We start from the raw sequence: 26,962 nt of genomic DNA, 5'->3' as shown, positions 1-26,962 counted from the left end.
CTTCCAAGATCACTTCCGAGTGACTGATATTTAGAATGGTTCCACTGTTAATGATCAAACTAAAACTCTGATGGTTGGTACGTTTTGTTGACGTGTCAATAATAAAGTCTCATTGTGTCGTATAAAACATGCAGTTGTTTGCGATCGGATTCACGTCTGAGATGAGTTTGGCATTTTGTCAGCAAGCACAAATTACATTCCCAGAGGTGACGTTCATCTGTGGAGGTTGGCAAAAATGTGAGTAATAAATTTCGCAGCATCTTTTGGGGGAAATCGTGATATACATTTTTTATATATATATATATATATATATATATATATATATATATATATATATATATATATATATATATATATATATATATATATATATATATGTTGCTGTATAGTATCGCTGCACACGGTGTATGTTAAACAGATTTCAAACGATACATTTTAAGTGATCGTGAAATGTATTGGAATTTCTTAAGAGTCTGAGTTATCGTTGGCTGACATTTAGGCATTGGCCTCCATGTCGTCCGGACACCCCTGCTGCAGCTGTACAACAACAGTTTCCACGGTGACCTCTTCCTCGCTATCGGTAGTGTCAGTGTGCTCGTCATAGTCCGATGACTCCACTTCATGCTGGGACGGCGAGCCGGACATGGTGCCAAAGGAATGGGCGCTAGTAGAGGCCAGAGATCGCAGCAGGGGCGTGTTTTCCGAAACATCGTTCTCCTCGCCGCCGCTGTCACCAGAATCGGACTCAGAATCTGAGTCGCCATCAGACGGCACAACTTTCTGCTTGCACACCGGACAGGTCTTCTTGGTTTTGGTCAGCCATGGGTCAACACACTTGCAGTGATAGGCTGATAATTGGTGCAGATAGAATTAGTGCGACAGATCCTGACAAAGGTGATCTATTAGATGATAATCCTTTTAATTTATTAGTAACTAATTTAGAAATTGAACTAATTTTCATTAAAAACTATCATAAAGGGATAGTTCACCCTAAAATGAAAAAGTTATCATTCACTCACCCTGGTGTTTTAATGCCATATGTCCTTTCTTTTATGGACCACAAAAGGAAAAAAAAAATGTCCCGCTCATGCTTGTTCATATATTGTGTGACCAGCGTCAAGCTTTTTTTAAAAAAAAAGATGCAAAATGGTCTGATGCAACGCTCGTATATTCCAAGTGTTCTGAGGGTTTACGATAGGGTTTAGGTGTAGGGATGTCCAGATCCGATCACGTGATCGGAAATCGGGCCCGATCACGTGGTTTCAGACTCGATCGGAATCGGACGTTACCTCCCGATCAGGACTCGGATATATGTATTAGGGGTGCAACGGTTTTCAGTAAAAAATCGAACCCTACGGTTCTCCACTTACGGTTAGGTACGCACTTGCACCGCGGTCCATCTCGAATGACGACGCATCTATTGGTTAATATGGTTTGTTTAAAATAGCAACGTGGAAAACAGACAGAGTTCAAATAATGTATGTTTCAGTCGATGGATGCGCAAAACGTTACAACAACGATAATCAGAAAGCGTGGACAAAACAGTCACTCTTTGTAAACTGTTAACTGCGAGTGCCGTCTGCTCTAAATGTCCAGTCATTTACGCCGTCATCACCCGGGTGTTGATACAGGTGAGACCTGAACAGCACACGTTGCTGTCTGTGTTTAAACTAACTCATTTAAGCCTTGCTGATTTAAACCTTCAAGAACAAGACGCGAAAGAGAACTTGCACGCGCTGTGAGAAGATTTGTGTGCGCTCATCCGAAGCGCGCACACGCTTATTTCAGTCAGCGCGCAAATACTGAGTTCTCTTTCAAGTCTTGCGCTTCAGCGGACAAATTCATACAAAAATTATGTCAACATGCCCGTCTTAGCGAGTATCCTAGCAAACATAGTCGGTTATGTCTTAAGTGAACGTATATTAGTCGAGAAAGACAGCGCATGTGTAACAGTATATGTCTTTATTTATTTTATACAGTAAAGATAATATGCAGTGATATTTTATAATTTGATTACTTTATCCATTTTCTGTACGTGAAAACGATTGTTAGATTCCTGAAAAACCTGAAAAGCACTGTTCCTGGATCTGTTTTTTTTCATGTATTATAGAAGTAGGCTATCGGATCGGGACTCGGTATCGGTAGATACTCAAAATCAAATGACTCGGACTCGGACTCGAGGGCAAAAAAACGTGATCGGGACATCCCTAGTTTAGTGAAAAACAAATAGGAATTTAATGTATTTATTGATCGAAAATACAGACCTTGGCCTTTGGTGTTGTGAGATTTCAAGATTAAAAGGATAAGTTGAAAATTACCCCAAAGCTTTACTCACTCTCAAGCCATCCTAGGTGTATATGACTTTATTCTTTCTGATGAACACAATCGGAGAGATTAATAAATATCCTGACGCATCTGAGCTTTAAAATGACAGTGAACGGGACCAACGGGTATGAGGCTCAAGAAAGTGCATCCATCCATTATAAACATACTCCACACGGCTCCGGGGGGGTTAATAAAGGCCTTCTGAAGTGAAGGGATGCGTTTGTGTAAGAAATATAACCATATTTAACAAGTTATGAAGTAAAAATATCTAGCTTCCGCCTTCCATATTCAACTTGTGGAAAAAGCATAAGCGCAAGTTGTATATGGAATAGATGAATAGTAAGTTGACCCCTAAGAGCCGTGTGGAGTACGTTTATGATGGATGGATGTACTTTCTTCAGCTTCATACTCGTTGGTCCTGTTCACTGCCATTATAAAGCTCAGATACGGCAAGATTCATCAGAATACACTGAGACTTGTAGGTTTTGTATTTCATGTCAGGCTTTTGTTAATCTTGATTTCTTGTGTTTTTCTGGGCGAGACGGAGTGAACTGTGGCACTAATAGTCTCATGAATGTGCAATCAAGCACAGAAGACCAACAGCCAAGGTCAAGAATTTCATTAAATAATGCATAAAATTCGGTAAACCCCCAGAACATTTGGAAAATATGACACGTGTCGCATGGGATCATCCTATTCTATATGGCTATTCACAGCTATTATATGGATGAGTGTGAGTGGGACTTTAAAAAAAAAAACAAAAAAACAACAACAATTCTCCTTTTGTGGTCCATAAAAGAAAGAGGGGCATATGGCGTTAGAACAACACCAGGGTGAGTAAATGACCCATTTTATTGAATATCACATTAAAACTGACTTGGAAACTTTACCACACCTTAATTTATTTAATGTATTTATTTTAAATTTATTAATACCTATCAAAGAAATTGCACTAATTTTAATTAAAGTAATCTTTATATCTACAGTAATATAATAGATATATGGTATAGATTAAAGGGTTAGTTCACCCAAAAATGAAAATGTCATTTATTACTCACCCTCATGTCGTTCTACAACCGTAAGACCTTCGTTCATCTTCGGAACACAAATTAAGATATTTTTGATAAAATCCGATGGCTCAGTGAGGCCTCTATTGCCAGCAAGTTAATTTACACTTTTGTTTCAAATCAGCGGTTTGGAGCGCCAAAGTCACATGATTTCATGATTTCAGCAGTTTGACACACGATCCTAACCGGTGATTCGAAACAAAAGATTCGAAGCAGTGTTTTGAAATCACCCATCACTAGATATTGTTGAAAAGTCGTTATTTTGTTGGTTTTTTTGGCGTACAAAAAATATTCAGCACTTTATATTATTAAGGTAGAACCTCACTGAGCCATCGGATTTCATCAAAAATATCTTAATTTGTGTTGCGAAGATAAATGAAGGTCTTGCAGGTATAGAACGACATTTTTGGGTGAATTATCCCTTTAATGTAATTTAATTTAATTATATATATATATATATATATATATATATATATATATATATATATATATATATATATATATAAAACTGACTTTAACTGTTTTTACAATGCCTTATTTAATTAATTTTATTTTTGTCATGTGGTTGCAACATTTTCTGTGTAATAATTTAGTTGATAACAACAGACACTGTTAATAGAGCTTGTATTGAATCCAGAACATTTCTTTAATATTAGGCTGTAAATTCCTTACCAAACTGTATTATTTGCTGATCAAGCAGAAGAATGAGACAAACTCACCATGTGAGCACGGCAGGACCCGAAGCTTGTCTCCTTCTTCATACTCATCCAAACAAATGGCACAAACATCATAGGAATCACCTAGGAGACATTAAGAAATAGCTAACTGTAGCTATTAATTAATAAATCACATTGCTCTATAATAAGTCACAATCGCACAGAACATAACATTTGTGCTATTTTCATACTGCAATACATTTTAACATTGAATTTCCAAATTAATTTAGAAACAGCAAAGACATATACTTTAAATATTTGATCAATGGCATTTCTTTTTTTTTCTCAATTTCTAGTGATGAAATGTGTCATTATCGCCAGTCAACATTGCAGTATATTTGAAAGTTATAATTTTAACATTCTATAGGCTTTTTAATTTGAAACAATCTTCACAAACTTACAAGTGTCACATTTTGCTGTACCTTTAATATATTGTGTTGTATATAGTAATATTTTATCTCTGTCAATATCAGCTCTCTCTGTTTGAATGAGAGTTCATATTTTGCACATTAATTTTCACAATAAGCAAGAGAATTACTAGTTAAAACATTCGGGATCAATATTTTGAGGATCAATCTTTCTGATATGTCAGTATCGCAAGTATTTACACTTATTTTCGCACTTACACCTGCTTGCGAGACAAACATGTTGCTGACAATTAAAAACAGACAGCTTATTTTTAACAGCCGTAGTTAATAAAAACAATTGCATTAACATTATACATAATTTCACATCACTATTTTCACTAAATGGGATTCTGATCTGCACACTTGTGATTGCAGCATTTCCTTTTAGATTCTGGGTGTCCTGGATCAAGGAAAACATTCCAGTCTCAATAAGTCCAGGAATTTGTCCTGCCCTCCCTGTAAATTCCTCTGCCTTTTTTCAGATTTTTTTCCACCAATGAAGGAGCCACTCTGCTGATGGTCGGTGTTTATATAAGCAGTAAACGAACACATTTTCTTGCCGTCTCACAAACTACCATGGCTGCCTGTGACCGTATATGGACAAGCTTATATTTGTCACTAGGATGTCAGTGACTTTATTTGTGCTCAATGCTTTGGGGTTTTGTTGTTCACATAGTTCACAGTGACTGCAGGCTGGTCTGTAGGAACAGGTTTGGATAGTACAAATCCACCGTTACAACTGAAACACTTTGTGAAGTGAATGACCTTGCAGGACAAATTCTTCATTTGTTCGGAACTGATGATGTTTATGGTTTAGGAGAAACCTTCTACTAGATTACCCAGTACAATGTTCAAAGGCCATTTCATAACAGTTTACCATTATCATGTTCTAACTGCTGGGTAACATCCAATATTCATGATATACTGCCTCTGACTTTTTGGCAATAGAAAATTAACCAACATTGGGCCTCATTCATGAAACACAAGCAGAACGATTTGTGTAAATCATTCATAAAGTCGTTCAGATGTAAATTTTTGAATTCATGAAAATGTTCGTATTTTCAAATTGTTAGTTGGTACAAAAGAAATTTACACCTATTCCCTACCACGTGTAAATTGTCCATAAAATATTCAAACGTTCTGTGTTCTTAGGCAAACTGATGGCTATTATTTTGTAGCTGCTCAACTTTAGGTAAAATGCAGTGCTCATCACTTTTTACCCATCCATCCAATCACAGTGGAGGAGGGGCGGGACAAATACTACACCAACCAACCAACCATCCTACTTGTACAACGACTGAACAACAATGGAGAAGTTAATATTGTTGAGTACTGTATTTTTATATTCAGTAATATTCTTCAAAATAAGGTACTAGTAATACGTTAGAGCATGGATATTCCAAATCAATGTGTCTCAGATGAAAAAACGTTATGCCTCCAAAGCACTCTCAAGCGCCGCCAGCTGGCTGTTTTTTCAGCTGGCTAAAAACGCTTTGGTGGACACGTTAATTGAATATTTATTTTTAGGCATATAACCTAATAGTCTCTTGTACATTTATGCAATATTCTGGAGCCAAAATTGAGAAGGAAGTCCAGAAGATTATGCTAATTGTGAATAAGCGTGCATGAGCGCCCTATTTATGAATGACTGGAATTCATTAACATACAAGTTTAACTATCACATCTGATGTTTACGAAGCTTTTGTGAATCTGGAGGAGAGTTTTCAGAGAGTTGTCAATTTTACACGCAAATTACTCTAAAGTACACTAGGGATTCATACATTTTTTGCATTTGCAAATTTGTTTGACGTATCCAGTAGTTGTGGTTTATTTGCACTGATTTTTTGGCAATAGAACATTAACCAAAACCAAAAACTGAGGCACCTCTTGATGTAAATAAATGTTTTGATGCTACTTCCATCAAGAGGTGCAACAATTTTTGATCAAGATCTTGTATCGACAATGCAAAAGGTGAGCACTCTGTAAAGTCTACTCCAGCACATCCCAAAGACTTTCAATGAATTTAAGGTCTGGTCATCCTGGAATATGGCCATGATACATCTTCCAACATGGTTGTTTAAGAAATGAAAAGCTACACACTCCACCAATTAGGGTTAGAAGAACTGTTGCCAAACATATAACATGCTAGAAACATAATAATCACTGCAATAATGATCCAGTTATTGACCCTTAAGTATTTGCCCATTTACGGTTTAGGATGTTACCATGAACATTGCTCTACCGTGCCAATAATTTTATTTGTGCAGGTCTTAAAAAAGATCTTAAATTTGATTTTAAAAACCCTGCAGACACCCTGTATAAATTTTGTGCAATATATTGAAATGCTTGCTCTCTCCGTTACATAGTTAGAAACTGTAAGACATAGCTACAGATAATGGTTTAATTCTCAAGGTCTGAAATCCCTGAGCCGTCTTTATCTGCATGCACTGCACCAGCCTGCAGCACTGCAGAAAGCTGGTGAGAGTTTGTGTTTTCCGGTGCCTGCAGTAACGGCCATGACAGCAGCTGTTTGTTGAGTCTGTGGTCCAGCTGCACTGTCATATGACAGGAAAAACCCACCCAACCCACAGCTCACTCGGTCATTGAGGCAGACTGCAGCGGGCAGCAGAACAGATGAATCAGCACAGCAGACGGATGAAGAAAACCAATGAGTCAGCAGAGATGCCATGAACGGCAAAGAGAGGAAGGTGGAAATGAGGGTAAAACATACACGTTTGCTGTGCTTTATCTGTGTGAGAGGAATCAGAAAGGCTTAGTAATGTTGAAACAGAACTGCATGTGTTGATAATGATATGGGGTAAGATATGTCAGTGGGTTAATCTAGCAAACTGAAGGGATTTTTTTGTCATGTACCCATGACAAAATACTCATCATATACATGCTTCGGAGTAAGTTGTGCCAGTATTCAAACAAATGGCTTTTCATCTAAATGAATGAAAGAATTTTCATTTTTGGGTAAACTAACCCTTTAAAACACGAGCTCCGTCATTGTTTCTGAAGATCGCGAGCCCTCACACATCATGCCGTGTTAAATACAAACTGAACGGAATGGCAAAACATCACACCGCTGTATGTCCAGATGATACCCAAACTGCATTTCTCGGCTGGATAAAGTAAACCAGTGTCTTGCTAGTAAAGTTTTGATTGATGAGGACTGCAATCTATGTAAAGATGAATGCGTTGATGTACACGAGTCATACAGTAAGCACGCATGAGACGGTTATATTGATGTACAAATGTGGTCCTTTTTGCTATTGCAACTTGACTTGTCTACACTGTAAACAAGCTCTTTTCTGTTGCACTGTACATATACGGTACACTGTGATTTCTGAAAAGATTTGTTCTGTTTTTTTTTTTTTCATGGGTGTTTTGGTGTGCATAAATTTAAGAATTGTATGGACTCTTTGTATAATTTGGTTATTAGGTGTCCTTTGGGAGTCTCCAAGTGTCCTTTTTTAGGAAAGACACCTAAATTTAATAAGTTTTGTGAGAATCACCCTTCAATCTGATGGTTTACTTTACTCGATAAAGCAAATAATGACAGAATGAACATGTTAAACGGTGGGTGCTTAATTTCACAATAAGTGTGCGTTTAAACGCGATTAAAAAATTTAATCTATTGACAGCCCTACTTTAAATGCAGTAATATAGTAAATAATCTGGTTGACACTCCAACATAGTAGGTGACGCTATTGTACCTTAAAGGGTTAGTTCCCCCAAAAATGAAATTTCTGTCATTAATTACTCACCCTCATGTCATTCCAAACCCTTAAGACCTTCGTTCATCTTCGGAACAAAAATTAAGATATTTTTGATGAAATCAGAGAGGTTTCTGAACCACCAGCAACTATCATTGCAACTTTCAAGGCCCAGAAAGGTTGTAAAGACGTTGTTAAAATAGTCCATGTGACTACAGTGGTTCAACCTTAATGTTATGAAGCGATGAGAATACTTTTTGTGCGCAAAAACAAAACAAAAATAACGACTTAACAATCCAACAATTTATTCTCTTCATCGGCTCATTATTGGCCAGCTCCTGCGTCAGCATCACACGCATGCATCACGGTGCTCATGCAAACAGCGTTGACCCATACTGTCTACAAATAGTGTTCTGACGTAGAACCCAGAAGCACTGCACTGTGTGTACAACGTAAACAGTGTAGGAGACTTTAAAGAGCTTGAGCATTTAAAGCGGCAGACAACAAAACTGCAGCGTACAGAATGTCATGTGTTGGTGTGGATGCTAATATAGTTATTGTTATAATTATTTGTAGGCTGTAGGAAGCTTTTGAACAGCAATGGCTCCGCCTCCTTACACTCGCAATTAGATTTAAAAAGAAAAAAAAGTTGTAGTTTAAACATCTTTGTTTTAGACAAGCTGGCTCACTCATATCCATATATTTTGCATAAGCCTTTTTTTTTAAACCAAATTTTAAGAATGCGTCCTGTTAGCATTTACTTATAATGTGGTAGATAAATTATCCACATGACATCTGGTAAATAGATGAGATGGAAACAATTTCAAATGACCTTCACACTGATGACTCATTTGCTCTGAATATCTGATGCGTAAAAGACATATCGGACACTTTCTGCTGGTGATGGCCCACTGGCATCACGAAATCTCGCACACCTTTCATCTGAAAGAGGATACATGAACACAGGTGGCTGTAACCTAAAGCCTAACCAAACAGTTTCCTTATTCTCAACACCAATCAGTGAAAGTGACGCCTGACACCTGCTTCGAGAGGAACAGCTACAGAATGTGCCAACATTTCACTTGTACAATTGAATGCATTTGTAATGCTCACATTATGACCAAGCTGAACAGGATGCTCATTCATGCAGGCACACAGTGAATGGTTAATTGTCACGGTGTTGATTTGGTTGTAAAATGGCTTAATGATTCACTATGAGGAGGTGGAAACACTGAGAGCTCCAGCGCGGGAGGGGAATTCCACATTTCACCCACATTTGTCACATGTCCACAATGCCAGGCTGTCCATCCTGCATGGAAAATGCAGAATGTTGACAGCCCAGCAACATCAAAATAAAGAGGCTGACCGTTTCACTTTGACAGTAAATTTGATAGCAATAGTCTAGACTATTTCACTCAGAGTACAGTATCTCACAAAAGTGAGTACACCCCTCACATTTCAGCAACCATTTTAGTATATCTTCTCGAGGGACACTACTATATAAATTAAACTTGGATATATTTTAGAATGCTATATAAATGAAACTTAAATATATATTTTAGAGTAGTCAATGTGCTGCTTGTATGGCAGTATAGATTTACTGTTCTCTGAAAATAACAACATACAGCCATTGTCAAAACAGCTGGCAACAAAATTGAGTACACCCTAAGTGATAACAGTTGTATGTAGTTTCACCATGCAAAGCCACATGTCCTGTTCATCATGTTCATGTTTTTGTCTGCTTGACAGGACCATACAAATGTGTGGATCTTGTATTAGAGCAGTTAAAATTTGGTGCTTTGAGTACAATTCTTTCATACTGATCACTGGATGTTCAACATGGCACCTCATGGCAAAGAACTCTCTGAGGATTTGAGAGTTAGAATTGTTGCTCTCCACAAAGATGGCCTAGGCTATAAGAAGATCGGTAACACCATGAAACTGAGTTACAGCACAGTGGCCGGGGTCATAGAGAGGTTTTCCAAGACGGGTTCCACTCGGAACAGGCCAAAGAAGCTGAATCAAAGAAGTTGAGAAAAACAAATGCATGAGTGCTACCAGCATTGCTTTAGAGGTTGCAGAAGCAGAAGGTCAGCTTGTCAGTGCTCAGACCATATGCCGCACACTGCAATAAGTCTGTTTGCATGGCAGTCGTCCCAGAAGGAAGCCTGTTCTGAAGCTGGCTCACAAGAATGTCCGCAAACAGTTTGTTGAAGACAACCTGTCCAAGAGCATGAATTACTGGAACCATGTCCTGTGGTCTGATGATACTAGGATAAACTTGTTTGGCTCAGATGGTGTCCAGCATGTGTGGCGATGCCCTGGTGAGAAGTACCAAGAAAATTGTGTCTTGCCTACAGTTAAACATGGTGGTGGTAGCATCATAGTCTGGGGCTGCATGATTGCTGCTGGTACTGGGGAGCTGCACTTCATTGAGGGAAACAAGGATTCCAACATGTACTGTGACATTCTGAAGCAGAACATGATGCCCTCCCTTCAGAAACTGGGCTGAACGGTATGAGAATGACCCCAAACACACCGCCAAGATGACAACTGCCTTGCTGAGGAAGCTGAAGGTGAAGGTGATGGAGTGGCCAAGTATGTCTTCAGACCTGAACCCTATTGAGCACCTGTGGGGCATCCTCAAGCGGAAGGTGGAGAAGCGCCATGTGTCTTAACATCCAGCAGCTCCGTGATGTCATTATGGAGAAGTGGAAGAGAATCCCAGCAACAACCTGTGCAGCTCTGGTGAATTCCATGTCCAGGAGGATTAAGGCAGTACTAAATAACAATGGTGCTCACACAAAATACTGACACTTGGGGCACAGTTTTGACATGTTCACTTAGGGTGTACTCACTTTTGTTATTTTGACAATAATGTCTGTATATTGAGTTATTTTCAGAGGACAGTACATCTGTTCCGCTATACAAGCTGCACATTGTCTACTCTAAAGTATATCCAATTTTCATTTCTATAGTAATGTCCCTTGAGAACATATAATAAAATGGTTGCAGAAATGTGAGGGGTGTACTCACTTTTGTGAGATACTGTATATATCCTAAGTATACCAACCAGACAGCCATTTTAAATGAATGGGATTTTTGACATTTAAGATCAGAAAATGTTAATGGTTTACAACAAAAGTAGATTTTTAAAAATAATCTTAAATAGGTTTTAAAATAATATTTATTTTTGAATGTATGTATTTGCTTTGAAATGGTTTGAAAGTGAATTTTTCTATATTTCCAGAGAGGAACTATAAATTAATTGCAGCTAAATTCATTTAAAATGGATAGTTTAAAAGAACTGATTTACCGACATGAATCAAACATCCTAAATCTTTTCAGTTAAGTTTAAATCAGATTCCAGAATGATTAAAGCCTCTCCAGTAATACTGTGAAATATTATTTCCATATAAAATAACTCTTTTCTACGTGAATACAGTACAGTCCAAAAGTTTGGAACCACTAAGATTTTTAATGTTTTTAAAAGAAGTTTCGTCTGCTCACCAAGGCTACATTTATTTAATTAAAAATACAGTAAAAAACAGTAATATTGTGAAATATTATTACAATTTAAAATAACTTTGTACTATTTAAATATATTTGACAAAGTAATTTATTCCTGTGATGCAAAGCTGAATTTTCAGCATCGTTACTCCAGTCTTCAGTGTCACATGATCCTTCAGAAATCATTCTAATATGCTGATTTGCTGCTCAATAAACATTTATGATTATTTTCAATGTTGAAAACAGTTGTGTAATTTTTTTTTTTTTTCAGGATTCCTTGATGAATAGAAAGTTAAAATGAACAGTATTTATCTGAAATACAAAGCTTCTGTAGCATTATACACTACCGTTCAAAAGTTTGGGGTCAGTACGAATTTTTATTTTTATTTTTTTGAAAAGAAATTAAAGAAATGAATACTTTTATTCAGCAAGGATGTATTAAATCAATCAAAAGTGGCAGTAAAGACATTTATAATGTTACAAAAGATTAGATTTCAGATAAACACTGTTCTTTTGAACTTTCTATTCATCAAATAATCCTGAAAAAAAAATATTGTACACAAATATTTTGTACAATTGTACACATTAAATGTTTCTTGAGCAGCAGATCAGCATATTAGAATGATTTCTGAAGGATCATGTGACACTGAAGACTGGAGTAATGATGCTGAAAATTCAGCTTTGCCATCACAGGAATAAATTACTTTGTGAAATATATTCAAATAGAAAACAGTTATTTTAAATTGTAATAATATTTCACAATATTACTGTTTTTTACTGTATTTTTAATTAAATAAATGTAGCCTTGGTGAGCAGACGAAACTTCTTTTAAAAACATTAAAAATCTTAGTGGTTCCAAACTTTTGGACTGTACTGTATATTGTAACATGTAATTTATTCCTGTAATCAAAGCTGAACTTTCAGCATCGTTACTCAGTCTTCAGTGTCATATGATCCTTCAGAAATCATTCTGATTGTTATGAATGTTGAAAACAGTTGTGCTGCTTCATATTTTTGGGGAAACCATGATTTGTTTCAGGATCCTTTGATGAATAGAAAGCTAAAAAACAGCTTTATTTGAAATAGAAATATTTTCTAACATAAATGTCTTTACTGTCACTTTTGATTAATTTAATGTGTCCTTGCTGAATAAAACTAGAAAAATCTTAGTAATGGTGGTGCACATAAGTAAACCTTTTGTATGACACATTTTATGTATCTGAACACTGAACCACAATATATTCTCAGTGTCTGATTCCATTTAAGACATGTCTTACCTTTCTTAAACTTGTGAATAGGGAGTTTCTTCAGCTGGTCCTTGCGTAAGCGACTTCTCCTGGCTCTATGTCTGTCCTGTACGAACTTTGTGATCTGAGATTAAAAGTATGTAAATATGTCAGTCAAAACTAATATATTCACCTGTTTTCTCACCTATATTTCTTTATTACACACAACCGTAACTCACCATGAAAACTACAATAAGGATGAGGCAGATTCCAACGATGATGAGGAATGGGATCAGGTAATATTCCAGAGGCAAACTGAAGTCTGGCATGAGAATCACATGACCACTGAAAACACAAAGCAATACTGTGAGTGCGATACTGCTTTTAAACAACAGGGTATATAAACAAGAAGTTGATCCTGTTGAGATATATATACAGTATATATAAGGGCTGCCCCCTAATAGCAGACTAATTGTTAGTCGACTAGAAGAGGATGAGACCAAACTTTTATTAGTAGGTTAATCACAGAAAAAAAAACCTTGTTGTGAAGCAACGCAGTCCATGAGGGACAGATTGTGAAGGGCAGATTGTTTTGTCCTTGTGGTAATTAGAGTATGTCGGGCAGGAAATCCAAATGTTTGCCCATCATCCATCAACCTCAAATATGGCTCATCATTTTAAACATGTTAGTAGCAATTTTACCTGGCCACTCTCTCTAACATTATCCGAGATAAATGCGTGCTATAAAACTTGAAATGTCTACTTTTAATCAAAGCAGTTAAAAATGAAAAGAAATACTCTCTGCTTATGTAATCCATATGAAAGGTGCATTTCTCTCTATAGGCGCGTTCACTATACTGCGGAGATGGTGAGGCAGCATCGTCAACTTCATCTTTGCAGCCAACACTGATTCAGAAAACACTAGTTTGTAAATAAATAATTAAAATGTCTCCTTGCTCTTCCTCTTTTTCCCCGACATTCATACTCATTACTTTTGCCGATGGCAAGCTTTGCGGCAAGCTTTGTGTGCACTTGAGTGCAGAACAGGCTATATTATGCCTATATATATGTATATTATGTATATAACGTTTATTATGGTTTAGTATTCTCCTCAGTATATATTTAAGTAATTAAATTAATATAAACGTGCAATTAGTTGACTAATGGCTTAAATGAATGACTAATAGTCGACTAGAAAAATCTTTAGTCGGGGGCAGCCCTAATAATTATATAAATAATTTTTTATATATATATATATATATATATATATATATATATATATATATATATATATATATATATATATATATATATATATATATATATATCAACCTATTAATTGTTTTCAGATGTCAATTTTTGTTTGGGAATATTTTATATTTCCAGACTTTGTGTAAGCAGCAGACTTTTTATCATGTCATATGATATGCCACTGCAGCATATGTTTCTGTTAAGTAACCATCAGAACAGTGAAGTATTCAGTACTGAAATCTAAGCCATCACCCTTTCTCATAGATGTAATCCTCTTTGAGAGAGTTGGCCGCTTCTTCACCAATAAACACTGATGGAATGTCTATCTGCTTCAGAATATCCACTGCAAAAAACATGAAATACAAATGTACATTAGAACAGTAAACTTGACCAGATTTTATTCTGATACAGTTTGATTCTTTAAACAAACCCGTGTGAAATTATTATTATGAGTGTTTTAAAATTTTAATAATAGTCTTCATTGTAAAAATTTTATTAAGATTAAAACTTATTAAAGTTATAACTTATCAATCAAGAGCAAAGAGTGACTTTCTTTGTCTTTTATTTTTTGATTAACATTACAGACAGCAGCAGGTTTATTAGGCTGCTGTCACTTTAAGAGCTTATGCACAGATTCACTTTACTGAAACACAATATGCGTTTTGTTTATCAATTATTTGCATTACAAAACTGACTGTATTTACCTGAATATTCAGCAAGACAGGCATTTTGACATAATTTTGTGTGTATTTGACCATTTAAGCACAATAAGCCATGAAAAAGAACTAAATTTGGTACTTGCGAGCTGTTTGAGAGGCGGCTTTATGTGCGTGCCACTTATATAGATCAGTGGTGTGAGTGCAAAACCTGTAAGAATAAGTAAAATTATGCACAATACCCGCAACCCCATGCCGAAATTCAGGACCTAACACCCAAATGTTTGCCTATCATCATAAAAGTGAATGAGAGAAGGTGGTTGTGTGTCAATATGCCATCTAAGAGAAGAGAGAGCAAGAACACACAGCTGGTACCAGCGTATCGATACTGCAGAAAAGGAGTATTGGAATTGTTTCAGATATTTCAGTATAGATACATATGTAAATATCAATATTTTTGAATACACTAATTTACATATATTTAAAATGAGATGTTTTGCAGAATGTTTCAGCTGTTGATATAATGAAAGTCAATGGGGTCCAAAGTTGTATTGGTACAACAGTATGGTGAGTAAATGATGAAGGTGAACTATTCATTAAGAACGCTGAGGGTTGGTTCCTCCAGTTTGGCCTTCATGGCTTCGTCCAAGCATCACGACTTGATCAGAATTCATAAATACAGATTATTAGCAGCACCCAGGCTGAGGTTTGTGAATCACAGCATTGTCCCACAGCAGAACACATGAGCTGGTGTCTCCGCTGCATGTTTTATGCATTCGTGTGCAGGAACTTACGATCATTGGATCCCATGCTGATTAAGTCATCAGAGTCCACATTGTGGACAATCGCTGCCTTGTAGCCTGCCTTCTGCGCATGGAGGACCTGAAGAAGGACGAGGATAGAGACAGAAGCGTTGTGTTCAGACAAGCACCAGGCGTCATACGCACACACAGCTCTTGTGTGACACGTGCATGGCTTGGTTTGGTTCAGTAAACTTGATGATCAGAGAAGACATTAGTGCAGTAGAGATTAACAAACTTAGGGCATTTGTCAGATACATTTCAGCTCTGCTTGAGAGTTTTCTTGTCTTGTTTTTGGTACGATTCATTTGAACAGCCTGCATTTCAGGTTTTGTGAGCCTCACCACAGTTCACTGAGCAACAGCGGCCACTCATGGCAGAACTGAGAATTACACGGTCAGATTGTCACTTTTAAATGCAACCAACCAATATTATTACCTAAATCTTTTCGAAAATATATTCCAGTGAAGTATTATTGAATTTATAAATATGCAAAGCGAGTCTCTGTTCAGATTCAGATTCTCGCAGTGCTGGATTAGTGATTAGTGCATGTTTGCGCAGACAGAGATAAGAGCATTCAAGACATTCCATGAAAATAAAAATCTATCACACTCATGTCACGTGAAGGTCACAGATATAATATCAGGAGCATCGAATGAACATAAATAATTTTAATGAACTGAATTAGAAAAATTGGCAAAAGACATGTCAAACGTGTATGCTTTTTTCTTTTACCACCATACATACGTCTCTATGCACCTTAAAAAAGATTCACAAATTCCACAGCGCTGTAGATGATTAACTTTGCCAAACAGTTTATAGTGGTATAGGAAAAATATTTTTAACTAAGTGCGACAGGCAATATGCTTGGAAGTCGTCCAAAGTCCTGCAGGTGAACAGAAACTGTAGGCAAACCTCTTGAAGTCTTTGCATATTATTTGCCAACAGCATGAAACATGTGCGCACTGAAGCACGTCTTATAGAGCGGGGGCTGATTTTGCATTTAGGAGCGCATTTGCGTACTTGGACAGATGCGTTTCTTTGTTACCCTTTTTTTGTATTTTTAGTAGCAGTGCTAGGACATTTTTAATACAAATTATAAATTAAAAAAAGTTATTTCATAATTTATAAAAAAAAAAAACTATAATTGATAAAAGGCTTTTTTAAATCCTTTTAAAAAATGTATTTTATATATATATATATATATATATATATATATATATATATATATATATATATATATATATATATATATGCATTTAACTAAAAAAATAAATGTGTAACTGTATAAATAAAATAAACATAAAATGTAAAATATTTTAATTTATATAAAAATATAATTTATGAATTATGAAAAAATATATATGTTTAAAAGATTTTTTTATTTATAGTTTAAAAAAAGATATAAAATCTAGCTCTCAATCTTATTCAGGTTTGTTTACATTTATAACTGACACATTGTGTCAAGTGATGATCACAATGTCACATTAGAATTGATAATATAAATATAAAATTTGTATTCATGTTGCTTTCAGATGGTTTTGAAATATTTTCATACAATTTACAACAAAAAGATTTGTGAAAAATGTCATGTGTTGTAACCATTACGAATCAATAACACAGTTTCCTTACATTTTGAATAGATTTGAGTGTACAAATATAATAAATAGTATGAATTATTAATTCATACACATCTTTATGTTTTTGGGGGGTAGCACCACCTGCATCTGCAAGTTCTCCAGGCCAACTCTGATGATGACAATAGTCCTTAGAGTCCTACAAATGGTTCAGCTTGCTGGACAGAGAAACTGACCGCAAACACCTTTGATGAGGAATCAGATGTGAGTGACTCACACACACACACACACTTCTCCTACCTGAGCAAAGCATGATGGGACAAATCAACAGAGAGCCCAGAGTATGTCATCATAAAATAAAAATATACCTTTAATCTGTACGACTTAATAATAATAATAATAATATTAGTAATAATGAAAATTATTATTATTATTATTATTATTGTTATTGTTTATATAAATATATTTATATATACATATGTAATTTATATAAACATAAATGTATATATATGTGTGTGTATATATATATATATATATATATATATATATATATATATATATATGAAGAGTTTCGTTGCAAAACGAGATAACGTTTTTTAAATTTTTCAAAAATCTAGTTTTTTGGTTGTGCATTCCAATTAATATCAATTCAACTGCAGTTGGTTTGTTTTGATTTAAACCTTCATAACTTAAAAAATACAGCTAAGTAGCACCATAAAACAAAATAATAACATGATAACATAATAATAAACATGTTTTGACAAAAATGTTAAAAACGGAGTTATCTCGTTTTGTGTATATATATATATATATATATATATATATATATATATATATATATATATATATATATATATATTTTCATTAAAATATGAAATTAATAAATATGGTAATACTTTACAATGAGGTTCCATTTGTTAACATTAGTTAATTCATTACTTAACATGAACTAACAATGAAAAGTGCTTAGAGTTAGAGTTATACTTAATTGTTCTTTTCAGGAAATTTGTCTTGGACTCAAAGCTGCAGTAGTACACAACATACAACATACTTATAACAACAACAACTACATTTATAAAAAAAAAAAAAACATTAAAAAATTCATAACCATTACTACATCTTACTATTTAAAATATTAATAGATACAGGTATAAATTATTTTTTGTAACGGTTGCTTTTACATAGTGGGACTCTATAACGCTCACTCACTGGGCTTCTAAAGCATTTATTAATCTTGGTTAATGTTAATTGCACTATTTACTAAAACATTATTAGAATCAAAAGTTGTATTAATATTATTTAAAAGTCCTGAGTTGACATGAACTACCAATGAACTGTTAGGGTTAGCACTGAAAAAGATAAATAAATATTGTAACAAATGTATTGCTAATTTTGTTAGCTAATGAATTAGCTAATGTTAACTAATAGAACTTTATTGTAAAGTGCTACCATATTAATGAGCATTTTGAATTAGCTGTTAGTTTTATATTTTTATTTTTATTTTAGGTTTTAGTCATTTTGTCATGTTGTTTGTCATTTTAGTTAGTTTTTAAGAATATTTCTATTTATTTTATTTTATTATACAAACCCTATTCCTAATCCTATAGTAAGTACATGTAGTTAATTAATATTACTCAGTACTTAAATGTATAATTACACTGTAACAAGTAAACCTTAAAATTAAGTGTAACCAAGATTTTTTTTCCCATGGTAAAGAAAACCATGAAATGACCTGTTTGAACAAGTGGATGATTTCATGTTCTGGCACAGTGTCAAGTATTGTGAAGGAAGTTAACTGTGAACGTTTCTCAACTTTTCTGTGAGAACTATGAGGGAAATTCTGTGGAATTAACCATTTCCACAACACACACAATTTAGCAAATGATGGGGCAACTTCCGACTTCAGGTCTGTGATACTGCGGTCAAACCTACCTTGATGTCAAAGTTACAGTCGAAGCGCTTGATCAGCACGATGAAGGCGCTGGTGAGGTTGTCCCTCAGCGGTGGAGGATCGATCGGCACACAGGCATTCTCAGGATGGGCACCGATCAGGAAGCCCTATGGACATTAAACCGATGACGTTACAAACAATCAGCAAAGAACCAGCTCAAGATTTCATTCAATCGGTTGTTGTTCCAGTCAACTAGCACTAAAGAATCCCAACAGCACCATCTGCTGAAAGAAAGATACATCAATAAGAGTTTGGAGGGAAAAGTCCAAAGAAAGATGGACAACTCAAATAATAAAAATCTTATCTTTACCTCTATGCACATAATTTAGACACTTTGATTTTGAGACACATTACGAGACTTAGGTTCTTGTCCGCATTATCCAGAATCATCAAGATGCAACTGTTAGAAAAATGAAGAAATGCCCAGTGTCGCTACACTATGAGATACACTTCCTGTTTTTGAAGAATGGATTATTGGGCCATGAAAACATCCAGGCACGAGGCCAGCACATGACTGAGGATGAGACAAAGTAGGCCACAAAAACACTCCAAATGAGAAGAAAACACAAGACAGTCCAAATCACATGAAAGGACACCATTCAAGTCAATGGCAAAAGCATTAAGAATGCACAATATAACAGTTATCAGCTGATATTACATTTTCTTATATGTAACTTTCTTAATTTTTACTTGTACACTGTCTCTGTTGTCATCTAACAGAAAAATGTCTTATTTGTGTAAAAATACAAATAATAACTTAATAATCTCAAAATTGAATATCCATTTTTTATAATGCACATTATAATTTTGTGATGCCTCAATTCACTTAAAACATTTTAATGTTTTTTTGTTTGTTTGTTTAGACAAAACAATATGGAACTTTAATACTCAGCCATAACATTATTATTATTAAATGATTATATTAAGAAGTAATACTTATTTTTCATGTTCCATTTTTATTGTTGTAACTTGTGATGCTTAAAATCACTTTTAATGATTTATTTAGACAATATAGTATTTAATTTTAATAATTAGCCATAACATAACTGTTATTATTAAATGATTATATTAAATAAGTATTAATAAAATAAATTATATAAAAAATAATTGCATTACATGATTATATTTTTGTGATGTTTAAACTTGTCTAAAAACATTTGATTTTAATGTTTTATTTTTAACTTAATTAGACAAAATTGTATGGAATTTGAATAATCTGCTATGACATTTTTATAATTAAATAAATATTAATTAAATGAATTATGTTAAATAAAGTAAAAAAAAGGTACTTATTTTTTAGACTAAATAGTATGAAAATAGTTTGAATAATCCACCATTAACAATTGTTATTAATAAATAATTATATTACAAAAATATGAATTAAAACATTATATTACATAATAAAAGATGAATCATGCTTTAACTTTACATTATAATGCTGTAATGTCTAAATTCACTTGTTTAAAACATCTGATTTTCCCCCTCCAAATGTCAATAAAAATCTAATGTACACTGAATGTGAATAAATTATTATATGGAATATTAATAATTAGCCATAACAATTGTTATAATTATAACTAATTATAATCAATTATTTAAAACATTTGATTTTAGAGTTTCAATTTTAATTTTAAATTAACATTTTAATTTTACTCAGACAAAATAGTACATCATTTTAATATCAGCCTTTTACTGTTTTCAGCCAATAGATAATTATGTTATTATTAATAATTATATTAAATATTAATTAAATAATTCAATTAATTATTTTAAATAATTATCAGCTATTTCTAAAAAGCATGGTATGAATTATTAATTTTGTTATGCTATAGTCATTTTGATTACTTTTTATATATTTCTATTTAGCTTTAATTTATTTCAGTTTTAGAACATTTCTCATTTAAGTTTTATTTATATTTTATTTAAATTCAGGTACATTTAAATTATTTAATAATATGCAATACCCACCACTTCAGAAAAGTGGGCTAAAAAAAATGGGTTCGGTCCCGTAAACCTGCTGATCTCGAACAAGGAACCACTATTTTAAGAGGCTGGGTTATTATTCAGAGCGAATCAAGTTTTCAAAAAAAGAAAGCAAACGTAACCACAGACCCTGTGCTTCAGGAAGTGGTCTAATACTGCTTCCTGTTCCAAATGTTGCCCTCAGCCCTTGCGGTCCTTTAAGTTTACACTTTGGTGACATAATGCCGCAGGTTTGTTGCTGGTCCAAGATGATTTACCAGCTCATGACTAGATTAGATCGACTACCATGTTCCAAAACGGAGACCAGATTAAGATGGATTTTCCAGCAGGGATTAACTCCCAACACAATATTTAGCAAAAATAGATGACGATAAGTATATTACAGTGTGTTCAGCTGAACTGGACAAAGGTCAACTCTGTTGCTTAGAAAAAATATGAACGTATGAGTTGGTTGTTGGTTTGAGTTGACAGAGATGAGATGGGGGAAATAACACTGAAAGCCTAACTGAAATGGAGAAGTGACACAGATGTGAAGTAATGTGATTTTTGACAGTTTTCACCAACATGTCATGGGGTTTGGTGTGGTTCAAATCAGTGAATCAGGAACAGAACCTTAGTGAAAATGTGAGCAGACAAGTAGTTAAATGACAAAGCTGACTCAATAATTTTGGGAACAATTATTTATAATATCATACTTAATATCACAGTAGCATAAATCACATTTACTGATGCTTTGCAAAATTTTGTTAACGAAGTAAAGCAACATACATTTAAAAAAAAAAAAAAAATGAAAGTTACATTTTCCTTCCTTCTATATTTAGTATAACAAAAAAAAAAAATCTCCATGGGCAGAAATTGTACACAACAGTTTTCAACATTGATAATAATAATAAATGTTTCTTAAGCAGTAAATTGGCATATTAGAATGATTTCTGAAGATCATGTGACACTGAAGACTGGAGTAATGATGCTGAAAATTCAGCTTTGCCAACACAGAAATAAATTGCATTTTAAAATATGTTAAAAAAGAAAACAGTTATTTTAAATTGTAAAAATATTTCACAATATTACTGTTTTTGCTGTATTTTGGATCAAATAAATGAAGCCCTGGTGAGCAGAAGAGACTTCTTTTAAAAACATTTTTTTTAAAAATCCTACTGTTCAAAAACTTTTGACCGGTAGTGTATATTACACACTAAATCAAAGTTAATATTCAAAAAAGCATAATAGGATAACTTTAAAATGTGTCTCATCTGTGTCTGGTGTCTTATTATAGTATTTCCTTAAGATCGACCAGTCAACTAGTCATTTGGCAACAAATTTTGGAAATAAGAGGGTATGCACATCTTCTCTAATGACTTTTCCACTTTGAGGTCATCAGCTCTGCAGATGAGAGTAAGGTTTCACATTAGCGGCGCCATGGAGCATGAGTGCAGCAGTTCTGGGTCAATCATCTCCACTCATCACATGGAACAGGGTCAGTGCCGCTACCAGACTCACTAAACTTGACTCAATCGCCAACTCCGAAGTCTAGGGGGTCAGGTCAAAAGATCTATTTTTAAATGCTAGCCCCTTTTTCCACCGTCAGGGATGCTGGTAACCAATCTGGAACACCTGACGTTTGCATAAATTCTCCTCAAATGCACATCTGGCTAGAGCTGTCATGATCACTTATAGTGTAAACTTAATACACATACACCTGATGAAACACACTCAGTACTTGTAAAAAAAAAAATATTGCACAAATTTTACATATGCTAACATTTAAAATTTTGGTGTCAGTTTTTATTGTGCTTAAAAAGCGTTTATTTGATCAAAATACTGTAAATACTATGAAATATTATTACAATTTAAAAGAACTGTTTTCTATGTGAATATATTGTAAAATGTAATTTATTCCAGTGATGCAAAGCTGAATTTTCAGCATCATTACTCCAGTCTTCAGTGTCACATGATCCTTCAGAAATCATTCTAATATGATGATTTGCTGCTCAAGAAACATTTATTGTTGTTATCAATGTTGAAAACTGTTGTGCTGCTTACACTTTCTTCAGGTTTCTTGATGAATAAAGTTGCATTACAAATGTCAATGTCACTTACTGTGACTTACTGAATAGTATGCAAATAAAGAAAAAAGAAAGAAAAAAAAAAACAGACATAACGTGCATTTCTATATTTAAAAGGTTAGTTCACCCAAAAACAAAATTTCTGTCATTAATTACTTATGTTGACCCTCATGTCGTTCCAAACCTGTAAGACCTTTGTTCGTCTTCAGAACACAAATTAAGATATTTTTGATGAAATTCAAGAGCTTTCTGTCCCTCCATATGCAACAACGCACCAAGGCCCAGAAAGGTAAAGACTTCTTTAAATAGTCCATGTGACTACAGTGGCTCAACCGTAATTTGATGAAGCAACGAAAATACTTTTGTATGCAAAACAAAAAATATCATGATGATGCTTACGTGAACAGCGTCAAAAAAAAAAAAAAAGAAATTGTTGAATCAAGTCATTATTTTTGGGGGGGGGGTTTTATGCACAAAAAGTATTTTCGTCGCTTCATAAAATAAGAATAAACCACTGTAGTCACATGGACTATTTTAACAATGTCTTTTCTGAACCTTGAAAGTGAGTTAGTTGCATTGCTGTCAATGGAGGGACAGAAAGCTCACGGATTTCATCAAAATATCTTAATTTGTCTTCTGAATATGAACGCAGGTCTTAAGGGTTTGTTTCCTAATGAGGGTGAGTAACTAATGACAGATATTTCATTTTTGGGTTAACTAACCCTTTAATTTAAACTTCCTTATTTGGATGACAACAAATTTAACTGCAGTTGATATAATAATCACAAGCAGGTAATTATGTAATAATCAAAAGATGCCTACATCAGGCACAACAGTCAATATTTTACCTTAGGATTTTTAATAAACCATACACTTCACAGACTTTAACAGTGAATTCTAAAATTCAACAGTGAAGAATTTAATCAAGCTGCAGCAACATAACAGCAGATCATAACCGTAAGATTATGATAATCAGTGATCACCAATATCATATAGCGAACTCACCTTCAGTCCTTCACTGGGCAGCCTGTAGCCAAATCGAGCAGGTAGGTCATCAAAGTTCTCTGTTTTATTGTCGAATGAATACTGAAAAACAAACGCAGCCATAAATTATTGTCTGACAACCATGTGTTTAAATGTTGCATATCAATTTACTGCTGCAGTATGCGTGTCAGAAACTTACAGCTGATATATCAGCCTCCACGGGCAGAAGATTGAGGAAGGCAAATATCTGAACCGTGAATATGGTGTAAATCTGTGTGGCAGAGAGCATCAGCATCCCCAAAGAGAGCAGCATCTTAAGATCTGTTTCAATTACACCTGCAAATACAAAGAACTGATACATTACACATCAACAGGAAGTCCCCTTCAAAACCATTTCCTGTTTCTGAGGGCCAATTCAACCCTGTTTGTCCGTTCAAAGGAAGCAGATGTAACAAATCCAGTATATTGTACACTTTGAAGTGCCCTCTGAAAAATTGTGCACTGGTGAATTAATTCTTATAATATAATGAAACACTTGCAATTCGCTTGCTGTTTGCAAAAAAAAAAAAAATAATAATAAAAATAATCGAGAAAGTTTCTTACTCAACAATGGTGTGGATTCAAGTCTGAACTACAACGAAGTACCAAAAAAATATATAAATATATATTTTTGCAATACAGTTTGTTGTAAACAGGTAAGCCACGACAATATTTAGTAGACCACGCCCACGTACTCGTAACCCATAGCAATAGTAGCAATTTGAACTGTACTGAACTGTGTTAAAACTAATGATAAAGTAAAAATAAAACTACAATTTTAATACAGTTAAATAATACAAAAATTACGGGTAAAAAACTTAAAAATTTGTTGGCCATCAAAGGGGCGGGGCAAAACAGCTTAAACGTAATCTATAACTGTTCTTTTTTATTTAGTACCTTTAATATTTAGTATTAATTGCATACAAAAATACAAGTCATTGCACAGTTTTTGACTACTGTTTATAAACATAATTTTGAAGAAACAACAGTTTTACAAAACTTAATTTAACCTTAAACCTTTTTATAGTGCCGTTCCATAGAAATGTTTATCCTTTTTATAGTTTTAAATTATCTAATTTACTCACGTGACATAACTTCCTTTTTAGTGCCTTAGCATATTGTACAAACATCGGGCTGCAGAAAAATAATAATATAAAAAAACTTAAAAAGATTACATATACATAGAGAACAATTCCGTTTAACTGACATCTGCATAATTGTAACTCAAACTGGCTCGAACTGACTTGTAATGTCGCAAATCACATTGGTTTGTGATTGTATTAGCACGCTGGCTAACACACTTTAGCTTAACGATTTGCTTTGAATCTACATTACATTACCAAAGTCTGCACGTCAAAATGCCATTATAAAACATCCTGATGTTCACACTGACACGCAAAAGGGGAAAATGATAAAAGATAACAGTTAACAATCATTCAAACGACGTTACTGTGCCTCTATCAGCAAAGAGAAAGATTAAAAAAACTACAGGATAAATCAGCGACTTACCATTACATTAGATTGCGTGCTTTGGTCCTGGTATATAATGTAGCCCCAATGACATTACAGCTGAGTGAAATTATAGGCTTCAAACTGCTTCGTACGCGCTCATATGGTTGTTGGCAGGCCAGAATGTCAACAGTGATCCAAACACACTCGCTCACGCGCTCTCCTGCTGAACGCCACACAGCGCCCTCTAGCGCACTGACGCAGGATGAACCAGAGATAAGTGCGTCCACTTGACTATACAATGCATTTACACTATGTACTTATGCACTAGATGCACTATTTGTACTCATCCATATATTGTATTAATGTTATAAGGTTATTTTGTCATTCAACATCGAAGTCTAATAGCCCTCCCCCATCCGCTACGTAAAGTGGGTACGCATAAAGTGTCCAGCATAAAGAAGTTAGGCTACAAATAAAGTTGTTCATTTGTGAGACAAGTAGTCTCAAGATTTTTTAGAGACATGGAGACTACACTGGTCTTTTATAACTCAGAGGAAGAATCCATAAAAAATTTATTCTATGAATGTGTATTTACCCAATTGTTTTGGATTGACATTGAATATTTAATATTTAAATTCACAAAATTAAAGATTCGACTGTCTGGTAAAGATATATTTTGTTGTATAAAAATAAGAGTTTGGAGCAAAATTTGGTGATTAATAATTATGTATGAAAAATACTAGGCTGGGACTGGGAGAATAAATCGATTCATCTCGATTCGTGGATCGATTCTGAGATTTGCCGAATGCATCGCGATTCTCTCTTGAATCGATTCTGAGCTTATTTTTTAACAGCAGATGACGCTGTAGGCTAGTTTTTAACCACACGCTGATATGCTCACAAAGAAGAGCGCTCGTGCATTTAGCTGAGTCTGAGAATGTACGCACCTCAGAATGCTTTCATGACGCAGCCCACTGCAAACACGCTTGTAATTCGCTTCAACCTTTTTGAACTTTATGAATGATTATTTTATAGAAGGTTCAAGTGGTGTGTGTAATGAATTGGAAGAGAGCAGACAGAGTACGGCTGTTTCCAAAGCGCTGTTATCTGCTGTAAAAAGCTATGCTCAGAATCGATTTGAGAGAGAATTGCGATGGATTCGGAAAATCTCAGAATCGATCAAGAATCGTTTTTTTGTGGGGGAAAAAAAACTATTTTATTCATGTTATGCAG

The 26,962-nt window shown here is 34.4% G+C and overlaps 1 protein-coding gene across 2 annotated transcripts; it reads right to left on the bottom strand.

Moving 5' to 3' along the window:
- Window positions 1-332: 332 nt before the first annotated feature.
- rnf13 (ring finger protein 13) lies at window positions 333-25,978 on the bottom strand. Of its 2 annotated transcripts, XM_048169171.1 has the most exons (10): window positions 25,787-25,978; window positions 24,438-24,574; window positions 24,260-24,340; window positions 19,187-19,312; window positions 15,672-15,759; window positions 14,474-14,564; window positions 13,210-13,315; window positions 13,022-13,115; window positions 4,112-4,192; window positions 333-848 (listed from the first exon to the last, which is right to left on the bottom strand). In XM_048169171.1, exons 2-10 carry the CDS (start codon window positions 24,549-24,551, stop codon window positions 496-498), a joined length of 1,134 nt encoding a protein of 377 aa, XP_048025128.1. In that variant the 5' UTR covers window positions 24,552-24,574; window positions 25,787-25,978; the 3' UTR covers window positions 333-495. The 2 variants fall into 2 exon arrangements, with proteins under 2 accessions (XP_048025128.1, XP_048025137.1); XM_048169180.1 differs by lacking the exons at window positions 24,260-24,340; window positions 24,438-24,574; window positions 25,787-25,978 and adding an exon at window positions 19,516-19,668.
- Between the last annotated feature and the right edge of the window lie 984 nt (window positions 25,979-26,962).

Source organism: Megalobrama amblycephala, linkage group LG2, assembly GCF_018812025.1.
Source record: "Megalobrama amblycephala isolate DHTTF-2021 linkage group LG2, ASM1881202v1, whole genome shotgun sequence".
NCBI lineage: Eukaryota > Metazoa > Chordata > Actinopteri > Cypriniformes > Xenocyprididae > Megalobrama > Megalobrama amblycephala.
This window is presented reverse-complemented; position numbering and strand designations above follow the sequence as displayed.

Excerpts from the sequence above, each read along its gene's own strand:
- rnf13 (XM_048169171.1), bottom strand. The coding sequence starts at position 24,551 with ATGCTGCTCTCTTTGGGGATGCTGATGCTCTCTGCCACACAGATTTAC. Across the intron at positions 15,760-19,186 it reads ACTGTAACTTTGACATCAAG|GTCCTCCATGCGCAGAAGGC; the intron begins GTAGGTTTGACC and ends GTCCTTCTTCAG. Across the intron at positions 13,116-13,209 it reads TCCTTATTGTAGTTTTCATG|ATCACAAAGTTCGTACAGGA; the intron begins GTGAGTTACGGT and ends TTTTAATCTCAG.